Source organism: Eurosta solidaginis, chromosome 3 (assembly GCF_040869045.1).
Source record: "Eurosta solidaginis isolate ZX-2024a chromosome 3, ASM4086904v1, whole genome shotgun sequence".
NCBI classification, from domain to species: domain Eukaryota; kingdom Metazoa; phylum Arthropoda; class Insecta; order Diptera; family Tephritidae; genus Eurosta; species Eurosta solidaginis.
The window spans coordinates 287412797-287425893 of NC_090321.1; the positions used below are offsets into that span (position 1 = coordinate 287412797).

At 30.6% G+C, this 13097-nt stretch overlaps 1 protein-coding gene across 1 annotated transcript in view; it reads right to left on the reverse strand.

The window, feature by feature from the left end:
* LOC137245802 (uncharacterized) overlaps nt 1-13097 on the reverse strand; it is a 94318-nt gene that overhangs the window by 74778 nt on the left and 6443 nt on the right. The window contains exons 7-10 of the mRNA XM_067776999.1: nt 711-873; nt 535-592; nt 389-472; nt 186-318 (exon numbers count right to left, since the gene is read on the reverse strand). Coding sequence (XP_067633100.1) covers nt 186-318; nt 389-472; nt 535-592; nt 711-873 — 438 coding nt within the window. The remainder of the gene's footprint in view (nt 1-185; nt 319-388; nt 473-534; nt 593-710; nt 874-13097) is intronic.

A 13097-nucleotide genomic window follows, 5' to 3' on the forward strand; every position in this document is an offset into this window, starting at 1 on the left:
TATGAGCAAAGCTCGCTAATTAAATACATATAAAATAAAAATATTTTAAAGAAATAGTTTTTATCTTAACTATAGTACTCACAAGGCAAGGCGGAGTACTGTGACTAAAACAGTATGACAAAAATTAATTGATCACTATCTCTGTGGATTCGACATATTGTTAAATAAGTTAAGTTACTTCTTACCTTAACCAATGCCGCTTCGTAATGCTTGTATGGCAGCAAATTGCATCATACTGGTCTGCAATCCAAACAATCAATATAATATAGAACGCCGTTGTCGTGTCATTAAAAAACTCAGACATTATTGATTCCATGCCTTTGTTAATAGATGTGAAAATTAAGGAAATATCGTAATTTAAGGAAAACTCAACAGATCAAAAACTTACCAACTAATGCTAAAATAACGGTAAGTAGCGGTGCGATAGGAAAACGGGCAGTCACATTGAATTCCAACATTTGTAAGAGATCAACTGTTAAAAATCGATTTGTTATTAAATTTTTCAAGAAACTATAAGATTAACATTAGACATACCGATAAATACGAAAATTTGATGATGGGAAAATCGCAAAAGCATCGAAATCGAAAATGTCTAAACAATATATTAATTATGGTTTAATATTTATCAAAATTTTTGTAATAAAATGTACTCTATTCTAACGAAAATATAGAAAACTAAAACTATGGCTACAATAAAAGTTTATACTTACAAATAGGACCATTACAAAAAATGCAGTTAGATATGAACTCCATGCCGCCCACCACATTGACACAAATCGATAATGCTCGCCAGTTATTACATTTCGCAGATAGCCTTTATTATCTTCCTTTTCGGCGATAACACGCACCGAAGCCATTAATAAATCGTCATATCTGAAATTAACATTAATTTTCCCTAAATATGTATCTTTTTTTTTTTTTGAGATTTGATATAATGGCTGGAACGTTTGATTCCACTGCCAGGTAATTCTTCTAACTTGGCAAATTATTCAAAAATATTATTGTAGAATTAGTTCTTAACAAAAATTCTAATCTTGATATGTTTCGAATAATCTTGCAAAATTAAAAATGTTCTTGTGTTCTTATATTAATTATAGAAATAGTTCTTGACAAAAATTCCAAGCTTGATATTCTTCTTGTAAATCTTCTTCCTTGTTTTTATATCCAGAGCAAGTTGGCCATTTAATTTTTTAAATTATATGTATATATATATATGATATTTAATAATTTGAAAAAAAAAAAGTAAGGACGGTACTGTCTTCGGCTGTGCCGAAGACTTCATACCTTTCATGAATGGGGCTGAACACTAATCTTATCCCGTTCGTAATCTCCAAATAATCGCATGTATAAGATAAGAAATATATAGTGAACAGATATACATACCTAAACGATTTTTAAAATAAATATAAAATAAACAGCAGGTAGGTACTTTGTGTGAGGATGGAAAGTTTCAAATTTTTTGTGGTCTGCGTGTAAAAACTATGACTACGAATCACGTATTTCAAAAATTTATGACGTAAACGTAACTATGTGATGAAATTTGATAAATTTTGAAACTTCTAGCCGTAAAAAAGGGGCAAAAATTACATTTTATATGGGGTAAATAATATATATACCTCCGATCTTTATGAGTTTTTCAGACAACAATATATGCTATATACGTAAGCATTTGATGAAATTTGCAGCTTCTAGCTGTTAAAACGGGGCAGAAATTGCGCAAAGTTTCTTATCTGAACAATCAGGTGTATGAGATATATACTATATATACCTTTATGATTTTTTCAGACAACAATATATGCTATACACGTAAGCATTTGGTGAAATTTGAAGCTTCTAGCTGTTAAAATGGGGCTGAAATTGCGAAAATATATATATATAAAATATATATATACTATATATAACACCATATATATACCATATATACCACCGATCTTTATGATTTTTTCAGACAACAATATATGCTATATACGTAAGCATTCGTTGAAATTTGAAGCCTCTAGCTCTTAAAATAGGGCAGTAATTACGAAATGTTTCTTATCTGAACAATCGGTTGTGGGGGATATATACTATATATACGACCGATTTCATCAATTTTTTCAGGCAACAACATGTGCAATATACGAAATTATATGAAGTTTGAAGCTTCAATATGACAAAAATCCCCTTTTTCTGAAAAATCGGTTGTATGGAGGATATATGCTATAGTGGTCCGATCCGGCCGGTTCCGACAAATGTCTAATCGGACACCCAAAACACCCGATCACCAAATTTTATCAAGATATCTCAAAAATTCAGGGACTAGTTTGCATACAAACAGACAGACGGACATGGCTAAATCAACTCAGCTCTTCTCATCCTGATTTTTTTGGGTATACTTAATGGTGGGTCTATCTATTTTCCTTTACGGACTTACAATTTTGGGTTTCGTGACGAAATTAATATACCATTTTATTTTTATGAAAGTATAAAAATAATCGGATAAATGAAAAGAAACAGGTGGATACGACAAAGGAAAAAATAAAATTTTATAATTTCCTCAACAAGTTAAAAAGGCATAATACTATAATTTATTAAAAATCAATTTTTGCTTCATTAAAGAAGTTAATCAATTGAGTTACTTTGGTAAGATTCATATTAATAAAAATATCATTAAAAGAAAAATTATTAATAAAAAGATCATATGATCTTCTAATCTCATTCAAAAAGCGACAAACAAAAGTCAAACCACACCTACAATATGGAGAACTGAAAACTCCAATTTTCTGTGGATATGATTTGTCATATGTGTGACCAGTTAAAATTCTGTTAATTCTTTTAATAACATAAGGAGACAAACTAATTTTACGAAACCAACAAAAGTTTTTCTTTATATTAAAAATGGAAGCAAACAAATTTGGGTGATCCTTTGAATAATTTAAAATATTTAAATAAAAAGCGTCAAAAATCATATTTCTCAAAATTTTTTTAGTCTCATCAACAGTGAATTTAACATTTTTAAAAACACCATCATAAATAGCCCTTTTAGCTAATTCATCAGCTTTCTCATAACCATAAATGCCAACATGACTAGGTGTCCAAATAATATGTATGTTATCAAATTTGCTATCAATAATTTTCTCATAAATTCTAATAGCAATAGAATTAACAGTATTATTATTTTCTAAAATTTGACATGAAACTAAACTATCAGTAAAAATAACTACATTAGAGCAGTTATTAACAAAGGCAACATCAATAGCTTCTTCAATGGCTAGCAATTTACCAAAAGAAGAAGAAGCTTTAAATGATACATTAAAACAAACTTCTAATCCATTATTTAAATAAAAAATTCCACAACCAGTATTATCATCAAGAAGAGAAGAATCAGTATAAAAAATTTAAAAATTACGAGATTTATAATCATTTAAAATTTCATTATAATGATATTTAATAATATTATTTGGCAAGATCGATTTTTGCATTGGTAAAAGTTTATCAATAATTAACAAATTAGATCGAGAGAAATCTTGAATAGTCATATCAATATTATCAAAAATGTACTTATATTCTTTATAAATAGAAGACTAGCTAGAATTACAATTCATATAATCAACAATAGAAGATTTAATTGGATAATTATAAGCAAAGATTTTAACTAATTCTTTAGTCATAAGCAATTTAGAACGTTCAATAGGTGGTAATTCATTTGATAAAGCATAAATAGTATGAATAGGTGTAGAAGGAGTGACTCCCAAACACCTTCTAAGAAATTTATTTTGTTAAGTGCGTATCTTAATAGAAGCAGATGAGTTATTTACCAAAGATGTATTCGAGTATTCAATTTTAGATCTAACTAGGGATTTGTGCAAATTCAGCGCAGACCAGACTTAATATTAGTTAAATATTTCAATAAATTAGAGACTTACTTAAGATACGACCAAGAATTTTAATAGAATTGACTTGAGACACAGTAATACCATTAACCACAACATTAACATCCTTTTTACAACCTTTTCTAATACGCATAACTTTAGTTTTAGAAGCATTGAAAGATAAATTTAAAAATTCATTTAATTTATCTTGAAGATTTAATTTAGCATTTTCAAATTTGCTACCAACAGATAAAATAAAGAAAGCATCAGCAAATTGAAAAACAGAAGTATTACAGTCATTTAAATCAAGAAATGTAGCAGTGTATATGTTAAATAAAATAGGAGATAAACAACTACCCTCTGGTAAACCATTAAATTATTAAATTAAAAATTTTCAACATCATTATTAATTTTAAGTCTTCTGAAAGCTAAGAAGTTAATAATCCAATTAATATATCCTACCTCAATATCAAACTCAAACAATAAATTTTTAAGAATACTAATATCGACACAATTATAGTCATTACTAAAATCAGTCGAGCAAAGGATAATATTTTTATTTTGACTTTTAAATATACGAATTTGATGAAGAATATGATTAATACACATTGTTGCTGAATTATTTTTTCTATAAGCAAAAGAAGTACTTGGAAATTTAGAATTTACCTCAAGAAAATTATATATTTTATTTTTAACACAAGCACTAATTATTTTAAGTGGAACTGAAATAAGAGCTATAGGTCTAAAATTACGAAAAGCACTAGTTTCTTTATCTTTTTTTGGAATAGGGACTATTTTAATGTTTCTCCAATTATCTGGAATATTATTACTGAGAAAAATATCCGAAAGTACAGTTTTAAAATTATTTAAAGTGTTATCAGAAAAAGCTTTAATCATTTTATATGTAATTCTATTTAGACAGCAGCAGAATCTCTAGTTTTCTTATTTAAAACATCCAATATCATCATAAGAAAAAGCCAAATTAATATAGATTTCAACACATTCATTTAAAGGCATACTCACAGAATTTTGAGGCACTTGATGTTTTAACATATTCAAAAAACTTAAATTATTATCATTACACTATGCAGAGTTTCTATTAACACTGAAATCACCCCTTAACACTCAAACTCTCATAGGGTCATTTTGCGACCCAAAGCAACTTCAATCTCGATTTTTTTCTACATCGTTATTTCAATGTTTTTTTCCTATAAGCCCAGTGCACAAATTCCAAAAGTAATTTGAAACGTGTCATACATTTTTTAAAAAGCATATTAATTTAGAAGAAAAAGACACTATACACATTAGTTACCCTTCGGGTCATTTTGTGACCCATATGAAACATTTCTTTGGGTCACCCTGTGACCCGTTTCAATTTGTTGTTTTGGTCAGCTCCTGCAAATCAAACCGTTTAGTTATTATTTTGCAAAAAAATTCAACAGGTGCATAACTTCGGAACTTTGGAAAGTAAAATTGTAAAATAGGAATAAATGGCGGATGAAAATTGGCATTTGAGGTAAACAGGTGCAAGGGTAAGTAAAACGGTTTTTATGCTGAATTTTTTATAAAAGTGGTAACTTTTCATGCAGCAACGTATCAGTGACGAAGAAATTCGTGCTATTCTGAATTAATCTGAATCCAGCAATAACTTATTTAGCGGCGACGACGACGTTGATATCGATATGGATTATATACCTGAAGTGGAAAGCGATCATGATGATTATGAGGATATTGGCGAAGGTGAAGATTTTGAAAACGATATTGAAATTTCTGTAAATCAGTCTAACTTTCAAAGCAAAAGCAAAGAAATTGTATGGCACACTACCCCTTTCAACACATTCACATTCGATAATAGAGAACTGCGTAGATCTCAATGTCGCGGAGATAAATTAGCACCAATCGTTGGCCGGTAGCCCCGTTTGGAAATTTCCTTGATTTGTCAGCTTTGAATGCTTACGTGATATGGACAGAAATAAATCCCGCCTGGAAACAAAATAAGTCTCATAAACGCCGCATATTTTTAGAGGAACTAGGCGACGAACTAGTACGTCCTTGGATAGCCAATCGAAGTCGTCTCCCACATGCACCATCATCTGCTTCTATTGTACATAACGTGAGAAGCTCTGAAGGAGCTAACGAGCTCGTACCATCGTTGTGTAAGAAAAAGAGATCAGATCGAAAACGTTGTAGCATTAGCCCTCCTGGAGTTGACCGAAAAACTTTCAACCACTGCGTAGTATGTAAAATTCCAGTTTGTTCACAACGCAGTCAAACTAAAACAGAAAAGACAACTTATTGCCGACACCATATACCATAAAATTTCTTCAACTTTAAGATTTAATTTTAAATTTACTAATTTTGCATTAAATAAGTATTCAGAAAATAATACATAATTACAAAAAAAATGAATTCAATAAACTAGGGTCATTTTGTGACCCGACGGGTATTATGTGTGACTTTTTTTAAGGAGAGTTTGAGTGTTATGATTTAACAAAACGTCAAGCACTTTTACCAATACCTTTATTAATGTCATCAATTTTACTATTAAAATGATTTTTCTTAGCTTTTTTAACAACCTTTTTCCAATTTTTTTGTTGTTGAATCAGATCATCAAAATTGGATGGACTAGGAATAAGTTTAACTTTCTTATAAGCAATTTTTAAAAATATAAAAGCTTTAGCAGTTTCATGGAATTTTCGAATGACTAACTGTATAAGTAGCACAATTAATTTCATTATTTATTTTACTTTCAAAATCATCTACATATATTTAATTCAATTTGAAGCTTACTAAGAGAATCTAAAAGTTTGTTACAAGCCAAAAATTTATTCAAGTTATTTGTAGCAATATTACTTTCAATTATAATTGGCATATGATGACTACCACCAATCCTTATACCATCAATAAAAAATTTGAAGTTTATATTACTATTTGAAAAAGCAAGATCCAGAACAGAACCAATAGTGGATTTAAAATCTTTAAAAAAAAGAAAGTTACCATCATTCAGAATTTGAAATCAAGATTGTTGAATTAAATCAAAAAGATGATTACCTCTTGAGTTATTAATATTATCTCCCCAACCAATATATCTAGCATTAAAATCACCCACAATAAGAAAATGTCTATAGCTTTCCAAAAAACCAATGAGTCTATTTATTTCATTAACAAAATCAGAAACACAAATGCTAGGCCGAAAATAAGCAGTACAATAATTAAGTTATGGTTTAAATTTAAAGTTTGCATTATAAGAACATCATAGTCAGGAGTAAAGTTAATTCTTTTAAATTTAAAACATTTTTTAATTAGAAAAGCAATACCACCATAACCATCCTGTCTAAATTTTTTAATTGAATTATAGTTAATAAAATGTCTGTTGTTATTTAATCTGGAGTAAACAATTTCATTTAAACATGCAATATCAATATCATTATTATTAATATAATATTCAATATAATCTGCATTGGCTTTAAGCGATTGGCAATTATATTGTAAGACCCTCATTTAAAAGGATTATGATTTGATAATAATTTTCTTTTATTTTCGTCACAATTAGCTAAAACACTATCACATTTTGATTTTAATTTAAAAAAGTCATTCATTAATGAAGAATTTTGATTTTCAAGAGTTATTTTTTGAGTAAAAAGAATAAATTCTGAAAGAAGATTATCTAACTCTGAAACAATACCTTTTTGATATTCAAAAGTTTTGTAAACTGGAACATTTTTTGATGACTTTGATCTATTATTTCTTGCCACGTTTATTTTTGAATTTATAAAATTAACCCTTTCATCACCCTTACTAGCAATCTCAGAATATGATTTTTTTGTAAATGATTTATTAACACATCCATATCAATAAATTCATTCATAACATTTTTTCTAGTTAGAGCTGGAAAAACTTCATCATCAGCAGATAAAATATTAAATCTATTAGACTTTGGATAATAAATATCTAAAACCTCCTTTCTCGAAAGCTTCTTATTGATTCTGACTTGATTAATCATATCTTCTTTCGAACAAATTTCACATTTATCTTTATATTTTGCATTATGACCGGACTTTCCACATAATATGCAAACATTGGTTTGACATGTGGAACTATTACATTCATTATTGCCACAAATAATACATCTTTTTTTAGCTTTGCATCTTAGTTGAGTATGTCCTAACCTGCCACAATTTAAGCATTGTCTCAAAGGAGGAATATAAAAATCAACCTCCAATTTAGTGAATTCAAAAATTATGAATTTGGGTAGCTGATCTCCCGAAAAACCAATTTTAACAGAGGTAGTAGGACAATTTTCATTCTTCTCATTTTTGCGCAAAAATCTTATAACAGAAACTATCGGAACTGCAGAAATAGCATCCTTTAAAATATCATTTTCATTATAACAGTATGGAACACCCCTAATAGCACCATAAAGCTCTAATGCTGATTTGGGAATAAAGGGCTTTAAACCTTTCTTCAATAGTGGTTTATCCTTTACAAAAGTATTAGCAGCATACATATTTTTGAAGAAAACCTTATACGAAGATTTCCCTACTGCAGTAATAGTTTCTATATCTGAAAACCTCAGGCTTTTAATTTGACAATGTAATGATAACCCATTATTAAATTTTTCAGTCGTTATAGCCGTACAGTCTGAAGAATCCACTAGAACAAAAATATCTACTTTAAAAGACGGAGGATATAAAATTAATAAGGGAATATTATCATTACTAGTTAATTCTTCACCAGGTAAATTAGAAATATTATTATCAACAAAAGTAGTTTCATTAACATCGGTAACAGTATTGTCAACTGCAGAGTTATCATTAACAGAATTGGGAGGACTAGCTACATCAATATCGATATCAATATCTTTTTCGTAGATATTATTCTCCATTGCTGAACTCCTCAGTGAATCACACATATGACTGTTATTACCAAATTTTATTAGACCATTTTTTGATAATTCATTCAAATTTGTGACATTTTTAATTTTAATTTTTTTTGACTGACTAGCATCATCTACTACATCGGCGAAGGACGCCAACGACTTTAGAGACGGTGACGTCATAACACGTTTGCTCTTTTTAGGGGCTTTAAAAACAATTTTTTTAAGTTTTTTAATGTCTAAAACAAATCAAACAAAAGATGTAACAAAAAACAATATAAGACACCAAAGTAACTCACCAGGGACCCTATTCAGTAACTGTGAGTTTTAAAATGTACACTTTTTCTTCATATAATTTGTATGAAAGAAAAATGTAAATTTCAGAACTCATAGTTACTGAATAGGGCCCCAGATCAACACACAAATCGCCATATATGTAATACTCCTTTATTGCTACAAAAGGCTAGGTACATTCCCAAACATCAGATATATTGCTGTTTAAACGTTTTTGTTTTTGTATTCAATAATCGAATGTACCAAAATTTAAATTTTTCCTTGTCAGACTTATGGTGCTACAATCACAAAAATTTTATACGCTGTCTTATTTTGATTTCGAATTCAAAACACATTGAGAGCATTTTATATTAGCAATATAGGAGTATTACATATATGCAAATCGCAAAAATCAGTTTAGTAAATGATATCAATGCAAAGAAACACTAAAAAATCAGTATATGTATATCACAAAAGAAGAACGAATCAAAAAAATTTCCAATTTATTAAATTTCTTATATTTTTTTTTCTCCGTAATGAAAAATTAATTTTTCAACGATCTACCATGGTATCAGCTGATGAGATGAGCCAACCATATAATTGAACCATGACGATCCACCTTGCTTCAAAATTCAAAGCCGACTTGAAAAAAAATATCTATTGCCGTCTTTCAGTGAGTTTTACAGCTCCGGCTCACGCTCAATTCTCACGGGAATGCTCTGGATCATTGAGAGACTTGAGAAGCAGATGTCGTGAAATTTTCGCACACGTGAAATGTGATAGGCAGATGTCGCCGCTGTTTTTCATTTAACTCATACGGCGAAAGGCTAAGCAGCGACATCTATTTTTGAAAAAGTAGGTATATTAAAGGCCGCGTTGCCAACCTAAAAATAAGTAATTAACAAATTATCTGTCTCACAAATTGAACCAGACTTCTATCTGGATTTATCTGGCTCAAATCGTTGTTGTTGCATTTACATGCAAAATTATTTATCTGGCTCAGGATTTTGCCACCGGATGATAGCTTATATACACCCCTCTTCTGCATTTCGATTACGTTCCCGTTCTACGCTCCACTATAATCGAAGTCGGGTATTCTGCATTACGACGGAATTGTAACGAAAAGAGGAAGAGCAAATGATTTTTCGAAATCAGCTGTTTGTACGGAATGTGTGAACATTGGAACAAAATAAACTAAAGAAAATTTGTAAAAAATACTGAAAACATTTATATTTTATTATCCACGCCATTTTGTACAAAAAAGCAATAGATTATATTGTCACAGTGTTATATTTTTTGAGTGAAGTGCTTTCATAATTGTGTGTTTTTGTCGTCCTTTTGGCCAATTCCCTGCCTTGGCCACCAAGTTTTGTTAAAACGGATTCCTGCACTTCACCTTCCTCTACTCCGGCAGCTTGCTTTGGCATATAACTGGACCCAGCGAATAGACACAAATTATAGCTGTCTATTATAATGGAATCAATAGCCGCGGCATTATTTGTGGAGTTGGAAAGCAACGCATACGAAAGTGGCAAGGCGAGAATGGAAAGGCAAATATTGCGAGATTTGTATAATCCATTTGAGATGAGTGACGAATTGTAAGAAATTGAACTTAAAAGTGGTAGAATTTAATGACTTATTTCCTTATTTAGGTTAAAAAAAACTTTCGACTTAATAAGGATGCTTTCAAGTATGTTTTAGATACTTTTGCGGGGCAAATTCGTCCAAGGACTTCGGCATCGACATCTGCCCTTAATATTGTAGTAGCTGCTTTGAGATTTTTTGCAGAAGGCAGTTACCAGCATGGAATAGGGGCGGATCATAATGTAGGAATGGGATAGTCAACAGCGTCAAAGTCACTGTCTACGTTTCTGGATGTAATGCAACCAAAATTATGCCCTCAGTGGATAACATTTGAACAAAGTGAAGAGGAGAAAATACAAGCGAAGCAAGAATTTTATGCGAAGGCTGGCTACCCAGGAGTCATCATATCCCACTTTGTTGCCATTAAATTAGCCAACGTCTCATACTGAACTTGCGTTGGAAACATATAAAAAACAATCACCATCAAGCCTTTTACGTTTCTCAACAAGTTTTATTTACATTTTTGTTAAAATTCTGTTATAAATTCATAAAAAAACAAAAAGAAAAACGGAACTACGATCGAAATGCAGAATACACAAAATTGAACAATTCGAAGTTGGATCGAAAGAGATTGGAACACAGAATACCAAAGTTGCCAAATCGAAAAAATTTCAATCCAAGTCGAAATGCAGAATAGGGGTGATAAATATTTATATACACACCAATTCTAAATATTCTCGCGGAATTTTGTTCTCGCGGATTTTTTTATTCCCGCGGAAAAATTCCTCCAATTCTGTTCTCCTAGGGAGAACAATAATTGGGGAATAGGAATTTCGAATTTTCGAAGTCAGCTGTTTTGTCAATTGAAATTTCGTTGCACATTTCTTATTTTGTTTAAAAAATTTAAAAGTTTAATTATTGTTGCAAATTTGTTGGAAATTAAGAAATAAAATATAAACAATGCACAGTATTTATTTCATTTCATGTGGTATTCACTGAAATGAGTAATGAATTGGTGCCACAGCAACATCAACAGCGGAACATAAGAAGAAGACGGCCACATAACACAAATCTGCCGGAGATGCCTGCTTTCATTCAGCAAAGCAATTTTCTGGCGGCCAAGTTGAGTTGAATTCGTCCTTCGTCATATGCCAAAATCTATTTAAGCCTTATTAAAAAATACTTGCGCAATTTGTGGATGGCTGCATCAAATACGTATACCAAGAGCTCTACCGTTGCTTATGATATACTTTTCGACTTAAAATAAAGAATATTGTGGTTGTAGTTGTTGTTGTATTAATAGTGAGAATATTGTGGTAGAATGTAAATAAATATTTTAGCACAAATTTGTACAAATAAGTGTTCTTTCTTAAAAGAACCAATTTCCTTTACCTATTTTGATGCATTCCCTTTAATTTAACAAGTGAAAAAACTCCTATGAAATGGCAGAGAAATCTCCCTCTCCCTCACATTCATAATACCTACTTTTCTCCCATAACCGGTTTCCGCTTTTTCGAACATTGTTCAGAATAGGAGGAAAGGGAGAAGTGAAAAAACTCACAAGGAATTTTTATTTAGAATACGAGGAATGGGAGAAGGGAAAAAACTCGCACGGAATTTTGGTTTAGAATTGGGCTGATATTCTCGGAGAAAGCACAAAACCGCACACAAAAATTCTGCTTAGTCGCTTTGACAACATTTGTGATAAACAAGCATGATTCAATTACTAGAGGTTTGTTCTTCAATGATGACAGATCTTTGACACTCCCAAATTGAAAAATCTGGACGGGTTGCTTTCACGAACTAAGGAAAACGGGGAATAATTAAATGCCCTTCAGTGAAATTGTAGTAGACAAGTCTCTTTAGTAATATATTAGTAGTGATAATAAATTTGTAAATGCCAAAATTTTTTGGGGAAATAATTCATTTTCTACTAAATATTTCGTGAATTGAATTGAATTCAAAAATGGACTATCTCAAAATTTGTTTCCAAAACGCCCTACATGAGCACAAGTTCAATGCATTTTGTCATAAGAGGGAGTTAATGAAAAGCATTCTGAGATGAAGCGTTCTTCAATCTAACTCTAATATAAGGCGGTTTTGTGACAAATCGTGAATTGGGAAATTTTGAAGAATATTTTTAGATAGCATGATTTTGAACAGGCAGCTGATGTGGGGTGATACGCTACTCAGCAGCCGCAATGAACTGCCAAAAACAAAAATAAAAGAAAATGGTTTATTGTCTTAGAACTTTCCTACCTTGACTTTGACAGAAGATTTAAGCTTTTGTGCTACACAGGGAATATTCACCTTTTTATTCTGAAATTTCGGAAAGCTCTTTTCCGTTAAGTATTCATGGAAGCGTTCCGGATAAACCGTTAATTTAGAATATTCGGAATACGCTTATTTTATACTACCTCACGAGGTCCCAATATGCATAATATTCCAAATATAAACCGATTCTCCAAATTCTTAAATGGAGACAAATGTTCCCAACATACGGAATTAATAGA